The sequence below is a fragment of the Carcharodon carcharias genome, chromosome 30 (genome assembly GCF_017639515.1).
Source record: "Carcharodon carcharias isolate sCarCar2 chromosome 30, sCarCar2.pri, whole genome shotgun sequence".
NCBI classification, from domain to species: domain Eukaryota; kingdom Metazoa; phylum Chordata; class Chondrichthyes; order Lamniformes; family Lamnidae; genus Carcharodon; species Carcharodon carcharias.
Window position 1 is genome coordinate 16007226 of NC_054496.1, and position 17990 is coordinate 16025215.

The 17990-nt window shown below is 41.0% G+C and overlaps 1 protein-coding gene across 3 annotated transcripts in view; it reads left to right on the forward strand.

Annotated features, from left to right (window-relative positions):
- The first annotated feature begins 384 nt into the window (after window positions 1–384).
- Window positions 385–17990, forward strand: part of stxbp2 (syntaxin binding protein 2) — a 55997-nt gene continuing 38391 nt past the window's right edge. The window contains exons 1-2 of one of the 3 annotated variants that reach the window (XM_041177087.1): window positions 385–465; window positions 17292–17341. In XM_041177087.1, coding sequence (XP_041033021.1) covers window positions 429–465; window positions 17292–17341 — 87 coding nt within the window. In that variant the 5' untranslated portion in view covers window positions 385–428. Of the gene's footprint in view, window positions 466–4616; window positions 4752–13637; window positions 13657–17291; window positions 17342–17990 lie in introns of those variants that run through there. The other 2 variants (XM_041177088.1, XM_041177089.1) reach the window with 2 other exon arrangements.

Genomic DNA, 17990 nt, shown 5'->3' on the forward strand with positions numbered 1-17990 from the left:
GGAGATAACCAAAAGATGTCATAGACAAAAGGACAAAGAGGTGTTGAAGGTGGTGATATTATCTAAGGAATCTGCTTGGCAGCCCTAGAATGAGGCTGTGCTTGTGAGATCTTGCTGTGCTTAAGCCGGCTACCCATACTTACCTTCAACTAATGACTGCACTGCAAAATATCATTGACCGCGCATGCCCTAATAGTTTTCCCCACCATGCAGCCACTGTGTGGCATGTTCAGGGTATTTGAAGGCCCATTCCAATTGAGGAAGATGTGAGAGGGGGCAATAACAGGCCACAGTGAACCGAACAGGAATGGATGACGTCATTCGATAGTTGGGCAATGAGGTCACCCAGAAATTGGCGGTGACGTCATCCGCAATGACGTCACAAAGGGAAGCGACGCACCTCTATCGCGAGAGGCGGAAAAGTCAAGATGGCGCCGATTGGGTTGAAGGCAGTCGTAGGGGAAAGTAAGTCCATTTTCGCTGGCGTTCGTCCTCCCTTTCCCATCCCCCTCCCGCCCAAACCTTCCCCAACCCGGATCAGAGCGAGCTCGAAAAATTTTCCTTCCGGCTCCGGGGAACGTGCGAACCATAATAACACGTTTAAGATCAAATTGACAGCGATCCTTCCGACTGCTCCCCGCCGCCGCCCGGGCAGATGGGGATGGGGATGGGGAGGCGGCGAGGCCCCGCCCGCGCTCTCCTTCTCGTCGCCGATTGGTTCGCCCTCCTGTCACACCTTCTGCTCTCCTTTCTTGATTGGCTGCTGGGGCTGTCGATCAAACCGGGCTTCCTGTGACACGACCTGCTGCAGAGGGTTGGGACTGGCTGAGTAGGGGAGCTTTAAAAAAATAAACTCTGGGGTGTGGTTTTTGGAGCTGGAGTTCTGTTATTTGCAAATTATTAATTTATATACATAACATATAAATAAATACAAACAGGGTTTGAGGCTTAATAGGTTTTTTTTAAAAGTTTTTTTTTAAAAAGAGGAAGGTGTTGGAGCTGCTGTCCAGTGTGGTTCCTGCTAAAATTCTTTAATTGTTTATCTGTCAAGAGCTGTTGGGTTAATGTCGCTCAGGAAGTTTCCTGCCTGGCGGAACTTGTGAAATACAGCTTTTATATTTTAGTTTTTAATAACATTCTGATTCTCAAGAGGGGAAGGAGGTATTAGCCTTTTGGGGGGAGCAGGGTGGAAAGAATAAGATGTCCTCCTGATGTAAATTTAGTGAAGAATAGCACCCAGTGTATGCGTGGCTCTGGTTTTTTCCAAGCTGTTACCCAGCTCACAGATCAAAAGATTCTTGTTTTTTTGTTGCGTGAGTTGGCTTTTTTGGTAAAGCCTAGTTGTTTCTAACTGGTAATGGAAGTTTGGTAATAGTATTCAGTGCACAAAATGTGTAATGTTTTCACATGGAGTCTTTTGAAATGGTTTTCTGTATCTGTATTGGTGAAATTTTTGTGCTGCGTTCGGTTAAAGTTAGAATATTAGTTTAAGGCTTGAATTATCCTTATGTCCCATTTTGCTGTAAAGGCAGCTTACTTATTACCGTCATTTTGAATCAGTTTATGACATGCCACCTGATCTGTTGTTCCATATCTTTTTGAGGTACTTGCAGTGGAAGAACTTAATATTCCTCTGGCATTTGTATTTAATTTCTAAATTGACTCTGCCTTAATTTTTTCTTAAAATTGGCTCAACTCCACAAGCTGGAAGTTAGGATGGTTTCATACAAGTTCATTTGAGAGTAGAATCTAGGACAAAAATCCTGTAACTCCCTTCCTAACAGCACTGTGGGTGTACCTACACCACATGTTCTGCAGCGGTTCAAGAATGCAGCTTATCACTACCTTCTCAAGGGCATCTAGGGATGGGTAATAAATGCTGGCCCAGCCAGTGAATGAATAAAAAAAATGATGCAAAGCTAGTTAAATGAGTTTAAAAGAACGAACCAGTGTGTTCTTACATTTTCATGTGTGCAACATGTATATTCTATGTGCCTTCTACTGTGGGAATTGTGAATTTTTTTTCAGCAATTATCCCCTACACTCTGGAATTCCCTTGCCCAGGATCTTTATTGCCATCAACCTCATTTACCTGCCTTCTAAAGTATCCTTAAGATCCTGTTCTTTGTTCATGCTTTTTCTTCTTCCCTTCTCTTTCTTTTTCCTTTCTGCTTGCCCTGCACTCTTTGTCCACCATTTTGTGCCATACTCTGAGATGTGTTCTCCGTTCGTGAATTCCAGGTAGGAGTCACAGCACCAGTGCCACAATCAGTTCTGTATTCCGGCAAGGAGGGAAATGCTTTTAAGCAATCAAGTTGGAGATGTGGTTAACGAGGTGCCCAAAGAATTGTAATTTGCTTCTCTCCCTCTTTAACAGCACTGTGAATAAAGTGAATAGTTCAAACAAGATGTATTGGCCTATACTTCACATTATTCAAAGCACTCTTGAAGTGAAAGTGGCAGGAGAATTCCATGTTTGGTTTTGAATGCACTAAAGTGAAGAAATATACAATATCTGAGGGAGGTCGCCCTGCACCACTTGGTCATATGTGGAATATGTTAAACAAGTGCTCAGACAGTTAAAGATCTCTTGTGGAATGTTATAAATTTATTCCAGATTACCCTTTAATATTTTAAGGAATCAGAAAGCCCTCCTGACGCGACCGAAAAATCAAAACATTGCAGGTCAGAGAGTGGAGCTTGTAGAGTTAAATACCTGTAAAGTTGCCACCTGGCAGTTAGGGCATGATTCACAGCTACAGGCAACCACAATATAATGGGACCTTTCCATCGTGCTTTGCCATTGTTGTACTTGGGTGGATAGTGCGGTATAATTGCAGCCTCCAACACTCGGCAGGTTCAGTGAAACTAACTGGGCCAGCTCATTTGTTTAATTTCTACTTTGCATGCTGTGATACCAAGAGACTAATTTAGCAATAAAGTTTCTGAAGCTTTAGTATTTTAATTAATATGGATCCTAATGCACTAAATCAAAGACCTGCAATGCAATTTTGATAAATTTTAAGCACTTTACCTATGCACACCCTTTCTTTCAGTTTTACCAGTTTTCTCTTTCCCCTATTTTTATGTAATGCGTAATTGTGCTGATTTTGTTCAGTTTAAAATTTTTGATCAGCTAACTGTAGAGATTCACAAAGGGCATCAAATAACTCTTTTTGGAAGATATGGACATCAGTATCTAAATTATTATCGGACTTTGAAATGTAAATTAGCAACCCGATTGATTCCAGCATCACAGCCTACTGAATGTTAGGCAGAAAAACACTTTAGGAGCAGTTCAGTCCACACCGATTTCAATACTTCGAGTTGTTCCTGATCTAATCCCACTCAAGTTCTTCAGTTCCTTTGGCAGCTGTGGAGAAATTGTTTGTTAATGGTGGCTGCAGTTAGTCCAGGAATGGCGGCCAAAGCCAAAAGGGGCTTTGAGAACTTGGTTACTAGGGAGTAACTCTCAGGTATCAGGTGAGTATCTAGTATCATGAAGTCCTTCCTGTAATATAACCAAAAGTGAACACATTGCTCCAATGGGGGAGAGCCAAAACCCCTTATAGGTTTAGTGCCATGTTCTGTGATTCGTCTGCTGTATTCTATGAGCTGAACAACTTTTTCCTGTTTGTCTTATTTGTCAATATTCATGGTTTTGAAACACTGTTCACCAATACTTTGAAACATTTTTCCTGTGCTTTATCCCTTTTAGATGAACAGTTCTGTTTATTTTTCATCACTAGTGTGCACTTGTCAACACTGAATTTTATTTGTCATTTCACAGCCCAACTTCCCATTCTATCTACATTTCCCTGTATTTCATCAATGTGCTCCTGATTTTGTAGAGCCCTTTACCTCTCAATTTTCATTGAACTGTTTTGTGCTAACTCAACTCCAAAGTTATTGGTAAATAGTTTGAACAGCAAAGGCCCTTGCACTAACCCTTCAGTTTCATCACTAAACACTTTCTACCAGTTCAGTGCAGCTGAATGAACAGCTAATGTCTGCTCCTTTGCAACTAGTTACAAGTGCATTTTGTTTACTGCCCAGCTAATGTCTGCTTTTCTACCTAATAACCAACTTGCTGTGCTGTACTGTTTCAAAAGCCCTGCCTAAGTCAAGATAAACGCTAACAATAGAGATCCTTTTATCCTTATGCTCTGGTTCCTACGGTAATTTGAGCCAAATGCACTTTCTTCCACAACCACTCATCAAATCTATTCTGGTTTCCCCTGATAACCAAATATGACTAGCTGTTTTGAAATACCCTTCTTTGGGATAGCATCTAACATTTTACACATGAAAAGTTGTCCACATTGTAATAGCGAATACACTTGTAATGTACTTTATTGGCTGCAAAGTGCTTTGGGATACCCTAGGATCATGAAAAGCACAATAAAAATGCAAGTTATTTTTTTAAAGCAAGTTTGTTGTGTCCATTTATCTTGCGTGGAAGATGTTGCCATAGTAATAACATCAGAACAGTTGTGTTTCAGGGACTTGGTTTACTCTCTTTCACTTGCAGTGCTAAGAAATGTAGAAAAAGAAAACTGATTTTGTGACAAGATTTTAACTTAATACAAGGTATCCTCTCATCCTTCAGTAACTCGTGGCACAGGGACACCAGAGAAGAGGAGATAATTTCTCATGGTCAGAGGGAAGGAAAAAGGATCATGAAAAAACAGCCCTAGCAGAGTAACAGGAGATGTTATAGTCCTGGGAATCAAAGACCCTCCAAATAAGTGGTATTACAATTGCATAGCAGTTAGCAACATCAAAGAATTAGTGATTTCCATGCTTCAACAAATGACCAAAGCTTGCATTTTAGTGTCTTTACCATATTTGTATTGTGATGTATTATAGGAAAAATTCCTCTTAAACTGATGTACTTTAATGTTGTGTTTGGCTGTTGTGAGCTACTCAATTTCTCACCTTTTTTTTATTCACTCATGGGATGTGGGCATTGCTGGCTAGGCCAGCATTTATTGCCCCATCCCTAATTGTCCTTGAGTAGGTGGTGCTGAGCTGCCTTCTTGAACCACTGCAGTCCATGTTACAATCCAGATTACTCCCATTGTTGCTACCAGTACCAGTGACAGACCTATCATTGCCAATATTTCACTCTTAATGGTCCAGATAGCCTTACTAATTTTCAAGTGGATTTTTAGTGAAAATTTCACCATCATTACTCAGATCTCAGTGACAGGATTGATGTAAACTGTAGGACAGTGAAAAAGGATATTTTCAGGAAGTTGGAGAGATGGTTTCATGATAATCTTGTCACAAAAATCTGTTTCCTGTTTCTTCACTTCTGGGCATTGTGAGTGACAAGCTAGTAAATGAAGTCCCTGAAACATGTTCTTGAGCTGCTTATGATTCTATAAACATTCCAGTGCCATTCACCTGTGCAAGATAAATGGCTATGTCAGTTCTATACAACAGTGCTGTCTACATACTTGTCAATTATGTAATTAGTCAAGCAATTGGGTAATGTTTTGCATTTTTCCCTTATTACTTTGCAATGAATGTGCTAGCAGAGAAGAAATATGAAACTGATTTTTGTGTAAATAACTTTGTTCTACCTCCTTTTTAAATTGTTTTTGGGTTTTTTCCTTTTAAGGTTCATACCACCCCATAATCAATATTTAATATGAGAATCCTGTCACAATGAATGTCACTGAAGTATAATAGCTTTTGAAATTTCCCCACTAGGCCCACTTAAACTGAGAAATGCTGTCAATATAATTATAGTTTTTGTCCTTTCTTGCTCGAGTTCTCCGAGAATCAAAGGCGAATAAAATAGTGTTTATGTAGCTGACTGTTACAGGGCTGTTACTGATTTTAGAAGGAGTTTGAAGTGATGAGTTAAGAGAATGCACAATATCAAAGCATATTGACTTGTGTGATTCTTTTCCTTCTCTAATATTTTTGTGCTGTCTGGATTTGTTTTGATGTGTTTATAAATATTTGATTTTGGCAGAAAGTTGAGGAAGGTATCTCAAAAGCCAGACCAGCCCACATTCCATCAGAGTTAACATTTCCTGGTCAAAACAGACAATAGGTGTTACTGCTGGTCAATATGGTGTGCAACCATTTTTGACCATGGTGTCTTCATTCTAGTTTTGGAGAGGTATCGCAGGATGCATATATGCTGCTTGCTCCAGTTCAGCTGTGTGAGCCAAAAAACAGTGAGAAAGAATACCTCATGGAATTCGTCTCTTGTGTAAACCTTTTCATCCAAAGTGACTGAAGAGAACTGTGAAGTTTTTGTAAGTTCTATTGTTTGTAAAACTGGCCAAGCTGAAGTTTTATAGTGTGACCAAATCTACTATTTTTCTATTCTTGATAGCCAAATATATAAATTGGTAATTTCTAATCTGGCAGTCTGATGTTTGGCAGTCCAAGTGATCAAAGCTGGTGGGTGTTACAGATGCTTTCCAGTTCAAGCCTTAGTGGTAAAAATGATTTATTATGCTCTCCTACTCTAAATATCTTGTGCACCAGTTTTGGTTCATGGGAAATGTGTATTTGCCTACAAACTTAGAGTGAGCACAAGTTGAGAGAGCCCAAATCATAACATTCTGCTCTGCAGAGGAAGTTTTGCTCATCTGTGCCTAATCTCACCTGAAATGTTTCACTCCTCCATCTGGCGACTACAGTTTAAAACAGTGTAAACTGTTGACAGGTGGATCGAGGGGTAAATGGGGCAGTTCTAGAAGTTGAGCAGAGGTAATGATCAGCTTTTCTATGTGGCAGCAAGAGAATAACATCTGTTACGGTGTTACGATTAGACTGGTCTTTGTTTCATGGGGAGTTTTAATACTCCTTACACTTGTGGGTAGCTTTATTTTCCAATTTAATGAGTTTTCCCATAAGCATTGTGTGTTTGTAAGGAGTGATCGATTTATGGAGAAATGGTCACTTCAAGTGATTGAGTTTAGAGACACCTGTGTTTGGATCACAAAGAAGGGTAAGCTTAAAGCACTCTGAGCAGCTTCAAGCGGCAAAGTACTTTTGAGGAAAAAGTACTACCAGTTCTGAAGATGAGTCACATTGGACTTAAACGTTAACCCTGTTACTCTTTCCGCAGATGCTGCCAGACCTGTAGAGTTTTTCCAGCACTTCATTTTTATTTCACATTTGCAGCATTTGCAGTCCTTTGCTTTTATTTTTGAGGATTACTGTGCTTTAATTGATATTTTTGCCGAGAGGTGTGCTTTTTTTAAAAAAAAAAGCACACTCTTACCTTGCCCAGACCGGCATTCTTGAATGCAGATGATCTGCATTGTGTGCATTCCTGTCACTCGTTTGCCTCTCCCTATGTCCTCAGGAGCATAACCATGACGGATATGAGGTTTAATATTGTCGAGGTTGGAGTTGGGTTTTTTTATTTTTGGGTTATGTAAGCTAAATGGAAGAATATTAGTTTTAAGTATTTTCAGATTTATATTGTTGCTGCTAATCAGCATCAACCATTCTTCACTTGGTTGTGATTTCTTTTTGCCTCCCTTTTTATGGTAGTCCTTTCAAAAAGTCTTGCAACATCTAGAATCTGGGTAAGGAATTTTATTTTTTGGTCCATTTATAAAAAAAAACTGGGTATCCTACAGTTTTACCAGAATAACTTTATTTCTGTGCAGTAGCACTAAAGTTACTGGTTGTAGTTTGCATAATAAAATAAAGTATATGTGACTGCACTAAATCAGAAGGACCCCTCATCTAACCTCAATTAACTGGTCTTAAGTTTGACAAAAGCCGAGTGGCTGTCTTGTAACTGCTGGTAGGGAGCAGTTGCAAGACAGCCCTAATGTCTGAAGATTTGCTTAGTAACTAGATGAAAACTATAAAACTTACTTTTGGGCTGCTCTTCACGTTCTCCAGTATGGCTAGCACATTCATAATGGTTACTCAGCCATTGCTTTTTATTGTTTTCCACACCCATCCAGCCCATTGGAGTTTAGAACATAAGAAATAGGAACAGGAGTAGATCATTTGGCCCTGCGAGCCTGCTCCACCCGTCAATAAGACCGTGGCTGATGATCTTGTTTTGATTTCCACATTCCCATTTAACTTCGATAACCTCTGATTCCCTTGCGTAACAATAATCTATCTACCTCTGCCTTAAAAATATTCAGTGACTCCCACTTCCACCACCTTCTGAGGCAGAGAATTCCAAAGCTGCACAACTCTCTGAGAGAAAAAAAATTCTCCTCATCTCTGTCCTAAAAGGGCGACCCCTAATTTTAAACAGTGCCCCCTAGTTCTGGACTCAACCACAAGAGGAAACATCATTTCGATGCCCACCTTGCGAAGACCGTTCAGGATCTTGCATACTTCAATCAAATCACACCTCACTCTTCTAAACTCCAAACCCAGTCTGTCCAACCTTTCCTCATAAGACAGCCCACTCATTCCAGGCATCAATCTAGTATACCTCCTTTGAACCTCCTCCAATGCATTTACATCCTTCCTTAAATAAGGAGACCAAAACTGCACACAGTATTTGAGGTGCAGTCTCACCAATGCCCTGTATAACTGAAGCATAACATCCTTACTTTTATGTTCAATCCCTCCCATAATAAAATATAGCATCCCATTAGCCACCTTAATTACTTGCTGTATCTGCATAGTAACTTTTTGTGACTCATTACACCTAGATCCCTCTGCACCTCAGAATTATGCAGCCATTCTCCATTTAAGTAACACTGCTGTTTTGTTCTTCCTGCCAAAGTGAACAACTTCACATTTTCCCACATTAAACTCCATTTGCCAGATCTTTGCTCACTTTCTCAATCTATCTGTATCTATCTGCAACCTCCTCATGTCCTCTTCCTGCCTATCTTTGGGTCATCTGCAAATTTAGTTACCATGTCTTCACTCCCCTCAACTAAGTCATTGATGTAAATCGTAATAAGCTGATGCCCCAGTACAGGGACTCCACTTATCACATCCTGCCAATCAGAAAAAGACCCATTTATGCATACTCTCTGCTTTCTGTCAGCCAGCCAATCTTTTATCCATGCTAATATGTTACCCAGGATACCATACGCTTTTATTTTCTGTAATAATCTTTGATGTGGCACCTTATCAAATGCCTTCTGGAAACCCAAGTACAGTATGTCTATAGGCTCCCCTTTATCCACTGTACATGTTACTCCTTCAAAGAACTCCAATAAATTGGTTAAACATGATTTTCCTTTCACAAAACCATGCTGACTCTTCCCTATTGCCTTGAGCTCTTCTAAATGCCCAGCTATAACCTCCTTAATGATCGATTCTAATAACTTCCCCGTGACAGACGTCAAGCTAACCGGCCTATAGTTTCCTGTTTGCTGCCTCCCTCCCTTCTTGAATAGAGGAGTTATGTTTGCTACTTTCCAATCTGATGGAACCTTTCCATCTAGCGAATTTTGGAAAATTAACATCAGTGCATCAACAACCTCATTAGCCACCTCCTTAAAGACCCTAGGATGGAGTCTGTCGGGACTCGGAGACTTGCCAGCCTGCAGCTCCCATCAGTTTGCTCAGTACCATTTCCCTAATGATTTCAATTTCACCAAGTTCCTTTTTCCCGTTCACCTCCTGATTTGCAGCAATTACTGAAATGTTTTTTATATCCTCTATAGTGAACACAGAAGCAAAATATTTGTTCATTTCTTCCGCCATTTCCTTATTATTTACTATTAACTCCCCACTGTCACTCTCTAGAGGACCAACACTACTTACTCTTTTCCTTTTTAAATACCTGTAAGAATGGATAGCAAGAGTTTATACATTTCTAGCTAACTAGTTTGCAAAATAAGATTGGGGTCTGTCATAAGGGATACTGGGTGTCCCAGGAATAACCCAAGAGTAGCTTTGTGGGACACCCTTGTATTTAGGAATCCCATCGCCACAGCAGCAGAAGCCCCCTTCCATTTCATCTGCATACCATCCACAGACCTGCAAATCCAGTGCTGCCTCCAGCATAGAAGCCCCAGAAAAAGACGTGTAAAGAGGGTATCATATGCAATCTCTATTCTCCTGGTGATCTCCAGGATGGGTGATTTTGGGGTTGGGGTGAAGGTTTAGGGACGTCTGTTGATGGATCACAGGTGAAGCCAAGGTTATGTTTTGCTGTGATGATTCATGACTGCCTCCCTAACACATTTCATCTGGGCATGCAAATGATTGGTAACTGAATAGCTGATTTTATCTTGTTATTCCATATACCCCATCCTGTTGTTTGAAAGAACTGGATTCTGTCATCAGGGTCACTGTTGTGGGTGGCTATAATTCAAAGTCAAGAATCGTTTTGCTGCTAAGCAGGAGCTTTGAATAGGTCTGGTACAATTTCTTGTAACTTCTATTAAAGTCAGTGTTCTGCAGATGGTCTATTTCCTCTTCACACTCCAGTCATAACTTAAACGTGATGAAGAATAAAGTATAAAGAGGGAATGAGTGAAATTATAGTTCAGCCTTTTTCAATAAATGTGTTGACCAGATTGTAGTGGGCTGCTTCTGTCCCCAGTATGCCATTGTTTCTGTTATCCTACCTATTCTTTCAGTTGAATCGCTGTTCATCAGATTAAATGTAGGTAGGATACAAGAAGAGCTGCCATCCAAGCTTCCCATTAGAAATAACCAGCTTCAGAAATCAGTTACTTGTTCAAGGAACCACTGTTATTGCTTGTGCTTCAGTTGAGTCTGTTATAACATAGAATTGCAGTGAATCTAATGTGGTTTGCAGCTACTTTTCTGTTTACTTGGTTTGTGTCGATAATTTTATTAAGGACACCGGCTTAAGGATATTGCAGAGCCCAATTAGTTCCCTTGATATAACTGAAGTTTCTTAAAGACTCTGGACTGATAATGAACTCGACTTCTTTTTCACTGAACTTGTCTAAACCATGTTGTTACCACACCACCGAATTCCTCCACCTGTCATCACAATTTTTATTCCTGTTGTGGACTTTGTGTTTTACGTTCTGCATGGTGAGATTTTACTTTAACCCTTTGCATGTTACATTTAATTAGATATTTATTTTGGGTACCTCGCTGATGTTAGACTACGTGGTTTTCAAATACTGTGGCAAATTTGACATTGCATTCAGTTACATGTTGTCACTTGACCATGTTAGATTAAATTTTGACTCCTTTGGTTTTTTCTATTCCCCTGAGAAAGTGGATTCTTGCTGAAATACAGTTCTTGGACGTTGGCTGGCCAGCCTTCAGTGCTTTGCCCAAACAGTCCGCCTTTATTGTGAACTTGGGTGGTGGGTGTCAGTGTGATACTTGACCGTAGAGGACATTATAACTAGACCTAATCCTCCTGGTCTCACCTGACGAGCACACTTGCACTTTGCAAAAGTGATCACTGAGCAGCAGCCAAAAATGGGAAGGGTAGGAGCAAAGGAGGAAATAAAATCTGCCAGAGTATGCTGTGACCAGTTATAACTGCCCAAGTGCTGTGCAGCTGAGATCCACTAATGCTGCTCTGCGATTTAAACCTGAACCCCTATTTTGTGCACCTTCGAGCTATTTAGAGGTGCTATAATTGGCTGATGCTTTGGGAAAAATAAACAAGTTCACAAACAGAGCCATAGAGTTTTACAGCACGGAAAGAGGCCATTTGGTTCATTGTGTCCACGCCAGCCATCAAGCCCCTATCTACTCTAATTCCATTTTTCCAGCACTTGGCCCGTGGCCCTGTATGCTGTGGCATTTCAAGTGTTCGTCTAAATACTTCTTAAATGTTGAGGGTTCCTGCCTTTACCATCCTTTCAGGCAGAAAGTTCCAGATAATCCCCACCCTCTGGGTGAAAAAAAAATCCTCAAATCCCCTCTAAACCTCCTGCCCCTTACTTTAATTCTATGCCCACTGGTTATTAACCTCTCCACTAAGGGGAAAAACAATGGGATCTAGGTGATTTGAAATGTGTTTGGGAATGTTGATGCAAAAGAAATAGGATAGTAGTCCATATTCTAATGTGTACAGTTTATTTAGGGCTATTAATGACATCCAGCACCTTACAGTATGCAGGAGCCTCAACTCGACTGAGAAATCAAGGAGCAAACTGCTAATTTAAAGCAGTATAGCCTAAGTGACAAGAGCTGTGTGCTTCCACCGTTCTGCACAGTTAATGTCTTTGTGTATTGTAGCCTCTTGGACTTTGGCCCATGACACAGGAAATTGCAAGAATAAAAATGTGTCTGCATCAGCAGGTCCTGAAGTGGCTACATGCACATAACTGGGTGTGCACTACTCAAGTTTTTTGTAGGACGAATGCTGTTTTGGCAAGTGTGAGGCTATACCACAGGTGTTAACTGAAATAGAGAGGATGTGCAACAGACTAGAATTTGAAGAGAGGCGGAGACTTGGGAATGGAGGTGGTTGCAAAGATAGCGAGGGGCGGGATGGAGGTTGGCGAGGGGCGGGGTGGAGGTTGGCGAGGGGCGGGGTGGAGGTTGGTGAGGGGCGGGGTGGAGGGGGGGGGGCAGGGTGATAGATACTGACATTTTGTCCAGGATAGGCTGCAGATGGAGAATTCTGAAATTTAGCTGCAGATTGGGAGGCAATGGAGAATGGATTTCAATTCCTTATAAAACCTCGATTATGTCACTGCATGGAAATACCCCTGTTGAATTCCAAAGCAGTTTTCTCTCCATTTTGATGAGGCTTTTGTTTTCATGTTGGCAATAAAATAGCCTGATGTAAAATGGCAAAGCATGCTGACTAAAGGCAGTAACTAAACCAGAGTGGGCAACTTTTTTGAATTCCTGATACACCCCCCCCCAATATGTTGATTCTGGTGAGGTAAAAATCCCTAGGAACCTCTCTCTACCTGCTCATAGCCCACATACGATGAATGAGGGGCTGAGCTAGTGAGTTTAAGTAGGCCAAGGCTGCCCAACCCATGAAACCCAAGCCACTCTGGCCTTTTATTTCTTTCCAGCTAGTTTGTCCTGCTTGAATTTTGTGGGCCTGGATGGCTTCATTTGTGGGCAAGCCCTAAATCAGAATCCCTAGGTTTGTTGGTACTTATAGTTAGGATTTAAAAAAAAATATTTGTTCATGGGATGTGGGCGTTGCTGGCCTAGCCAGCATTTATTGCCCATCCCTAATTTCCCTTGTTCAGGGGGCATTTAACAGTCAACCACATTGCTGTGGAATATGCTTCCTTAAAATGCTCAGCCAAAAAAACTCAGCTAGGTTCCTGATGTGAATATTAAACTGAAATAGTTGCATGTATAAATTGAGTTTTTTTTTAGGTTTCCAGTGTAACACATTCTCATTCTCAGCGTACATGTGCTTTTGATGATCATTCTACTGATGGTGTGTGATATCTTCAGTTCATTGTTGCTGCTGCAGCGCATGGTGGTTCCATTTCTGTGGAAACTGGCAACAATTATCTTAATCACTTCTGAATGTTTGTGATTGCCTAAGATTGCTCTTGTCTGAACAGCTTGAAAATGTTAGAGGCATTTTCAGAACACTTTTATGGATAATTGCATCTCAATACTTCTTATCTGACTGGTATTTAAAACAGTGTGACACCATCATCCTTTAATGGAACTGCTGAAATATTGAACTGCTGCAAAGGAGACAGGCTGTTGTCAGTATTAAAACGCTATCCCTGTTGCAGGAAGGGTAACAGATCCTTGGAAAGGGTATGTTGAAAACTCAGAATTATATGGCCTGTTTCTGTGCTGAATAAATCTGGCCCAATAAATCTCCACAGCAGCCCCCTCCTACCTTACATCATTTTAACCCTCTCTGCATTTCCTTCTATTCTTACTCATGTACTTTTCTAGTTTCCCCTATATTACCAATATAAATCCAGGGTTGAGAGCTTAAAGACAAGATAAGAGCATTCAGACTTTTCCTCACACAGGAGGTTAAGGGAAGGACTAAAAGAAAGTACTTACAGGCCATTGATGGTAATGACCCATTGGCCCATATGGAAGTGCCGAAAGTCAGCCTGCCTATGACACCATACATGTGCTGTTGATGGTTTAATGCCATTGCTAATTTCCAGTTGGAGGCAGCTACTGATCCTCTTTCCTAAGTAGGGTTTTGCTGCTTCTGATTGGCATCAAGTTATTTGGGTTTGCCCTTGACTATGAGAAATGGAATTTTAATGTTCTTTCTGCACTGGGATATTTTAGAAGTGCTCAAAGCTTTGTTTTGGGTGGTGTTTTGGTTCAAAAACGGATACATGTCAAGTCAGAAGTTTCCACTGTGATGATTGGCATACAAGAAGTCAAGCACTACCTTTAAAGAGTTACTTCAGAAGTTAGTGTAAGAACGATGTGTGTTTGTTTTCAAGAGGATTATTAAAGTTTGTAAATACTGTAACAATCCAGTTTGATTTTCTGCTAACGTTCAATAAATTGGTCTGGTGGCTTGAGGCACAATCTGTGTATATATCCTTCTAACTACCAAAGACAAGATCACATAGCACATGACATATTCCAGTGAGCCAGATACATTGTGCAGCGTTCTCTATTTGCCACATTTACCTGGGTGTGGAACAGGTCTTATTTATATAACATCCTTAACATAATGAAATGTCCCAAGGCAATTCAAAGGAGCATTATAGTGTGACACCAAGCCGCACATAACATTGGGTCAGATAAACTAAAGCTTGGTTCAGGAGGTAGGCTTTAAGGATCATCCCAAATGAGAAAAGTGGAGCAGGAATGTAAAGAGGCATAGGGAGGGCATTTCAGAGTCCAGTCAACTATAGACATGGCCACTAATGGTGGAGCAACCAAAATTGGGGATGTGGAAATGGGCAGAGTTAGATGAGTGAAGACATCTCAGAAGGCTGTGGGACCTGAGGAGATTACTGAGGTAGGGAGGAAGGGAGAGAGAGAGAGGCCATGGAGGAGCCCGAAAACAAGGCTGAGAATTTTAAAATCAAGACGTTGCTTGACTGGGAGCCAACGTAGGTCAGTGAACACAGGGGGTGATAAGGGAATGGGAGTTAATGCTAGTTAAATCACAGGCAACAGACTTTTGGTTGAACTCAGGCCTAGAGGGTAGAATGCTGAAGATCAATCAGGAGTGCGTTGGAATAGTTGAGTCTAGAGGTAACAAAGGCATGAAGATGGTTTCGGAGGCAAATGAGCTGAGATAGGCGAAGTTGGGTGGTGTTTTGGAGGTGGAAAGGGCGTTCTTAGTGATGCACGATTGAGGTCAGGAGCTTATCTCTGGTTTAAATGAAACACCAAGATTGTGAACAACTAGCTTAATCTCAAAGTGCACGCAGATTCACGCACATGGAAGGCCCACTTGTGGAAGCAGCTAGCCCCATTGAACCCAAGAAAAATACCTAGATTAAAAGCACAAGAACATAACAGGTTTGGATTGTTTCCCAAACAGCTTGCTGTGTAAATTCAAAATTTGCACCAAATTAGTGTGAATTTGGATCACCAAAAACATCTTTAAAAAAACTTTCATGAGGTTTTGGTGTCATTGGTAAGACACCATCTCTTGAGATGATCTTGAGTAGATAGTGGTGAGCTGTTGCCTTGAACCGCTGCAGTCCATGTGGTGTAGGTGCACCCACAGTGCTGTTAGGGAGGGATTTCCAGGATTTTGACCCAGTAACAATGACGGAACAACGATATATTTCCAAGTCAGGATGATGAGTGGCTTGGAGAGGAACTTGCAGGTTGTGGTGCTCCCATGTGTCTGCTGCCCTTGTTCTTCTAGGTGATAGAAGTTGTGGGTTTGAAAGGTGCTGTCGAAAAAGCCTTGGTGAGTTGCTATATAGTACACACTGCTGCCACAGTACCTCGGTGGTAGAGGGAGTGAATGTTTAGATTGTTGAATGGGGCACCAATCAAATCGGCTGCTTTGTCCTGAATAGTGTTGAGCTTCTTGACTGTTATCCCAATAAGTAGAGAGTATTCCACCACACTCTTCCTTGTGTCTTGTAGATAGTGGACTGGCTTTGGGGAGTGAGTTTTAACTCGGGAGGTGAGTTACCTAACTTAGAATTCCTAGCCTCTGACCTGCTCTTGTAGCCACAGTATTTAAATGGCTGGTCCAGTTCAGATTCTCGTCAATGGTAACATCCCAGGTGGTTGATAGTGGGGGGTTCAGCAATAGTAATGCCATTGAATGTAAAGGGAGATGGTTAGATTCTCTCTCTTTGAAGATGGTGAGTGCCTAGCACTCGTGTGGTGCAAATGTCACATGCTACACAGCTCGAGCGTAAATGCTGGCCAGGTCTCGCTGCATTTGAGCTGGAACTTCTTCAGTATCTGAGGAGCTGGATATGTTGCTGAACATTGTGCAATCATCAGTGAATATCATCAGTGAATATCCCCACTTTTGACCTTGCAGTAGGAAGGTCATTGGATATGGTTGGGCCTAGAACACCATCCTGAGGAACTCATGCAGCGATGTCCTGGAACTGAGGTGATTGACCTCCAACAACCACAACCATCTTCCTTTGTGCTAGGTATGACTCCAACCAGTTTTCACCCTGACTCCCATTAACTTCAGTCTTACCAGGGTTTCTTGATACCACACTTGGTCAAATGCTGCCTTGATATCAAGGGTAGAGACTCCGCCTCTGGAATTCAGCTCTTTTGTTCATGTTTGGGCCAAGGCTGTAATGAGGTCAGGAGCTGAGTGGCCTTGATGGAACTGATATGGCAAGTGGAAATGCTGAATAGGGATAGTAATCATAAATCATTTCAATAGACGTGTTAGGTCAGAACTGAAAAGGGAAAAACTTGTGGCCTGTATTTTGGAAATTGCATTTTAAAATCTAGAGTCTTTAACTTGATCCTGTAGTTGAAATGGTTGCTTCTCCATTACCCTTTTTAGTTGGTAAAATACTGGAAATTAAATTAATCTTTATGTAATAGACATATGTGTGAATAAAATGGCGCTAAACTGAAGCTAGAGAAGGCCCTGGGAGGCTTCATTTGTGCAATATGTGTTATAGTACATACAAAGGCTATATAAACCCAGCAATGTACTTTACCAATTATTGAGTTTTAAATAAAGACTGCTGAGAGAAACTTAAGTGCACCTCACTTGCAATTTTTTTTTTGCCCTTTAGCATTTTTGGGTCAGTAGTTCTTGCCTGCTCATCTGTCATTTGTGTAACTTGTTATATTTATATTTTGCTTGAAGACTTTAGCTGATCGAGGGCCTGCTTTGTTTCCTTTTGTTTAATGTCACACACGTCCTTGATGCATTACCATGTAAAGGCAGGAAAAGAAACCTTCACCCAGGACTTCAATATTTCATAACCTTAACTGGAGTTTTCCTTCTTTCACAGAAATTTTAACTGGAGTGATCAAGAATCTGAAGAAGGAGGGAGAATGGAAGGTATGTGAGAGCTGTTTGGATCTGAATAGTTTAGCTTAGAGAAGGAAGAGAGATGGTTACCTTCAAGCAGCATTTTTTATTTCTCATGTATTTGAGCTTCTCCAGTGGTTCAAAGGCCAGATTTTGAAGCTGGTACAAGAATTGTTTGAACCTTGTGGGTGATGATAGGCAGTTGTCTTTTCCTAACCTTGCTGTGTCATCCTTTGAGTAACTTGGTGCTTGAATTACAGCAACGCTTCTACTGGAATTATGTAAAATATAACTGAATTTGTTCTTTTAAAATGCAAAGTACCCAAAAAGTTCTTGGTGCCAAACTGGGGGGCCGGTGGGGAGGTGGTGGTAAGTGAGGAGTGCGAGCTGTGGTCAACTCCATCTATTTATTTATCATCTGGAGAACGAATTTGAATTAATCTTACAAGAAGGTGACTTTCAAATCTGATAAATGCAAGTGGAATAAGTTAAATAAAATGTCTGCACTCTTGGCTTGCACATATGGGTGTCAGGACAGTGATAAATCTTTTACAATCAATGACTAGGTGGAATGGTGTGTCATAAAGGATATTTAAATGATTTATGGTTCTTGCACTTTCCAAAATCTTGTGATCATACTCTGGATGAGATGCTGCTGCATAGGCTTAAGGAATCCATG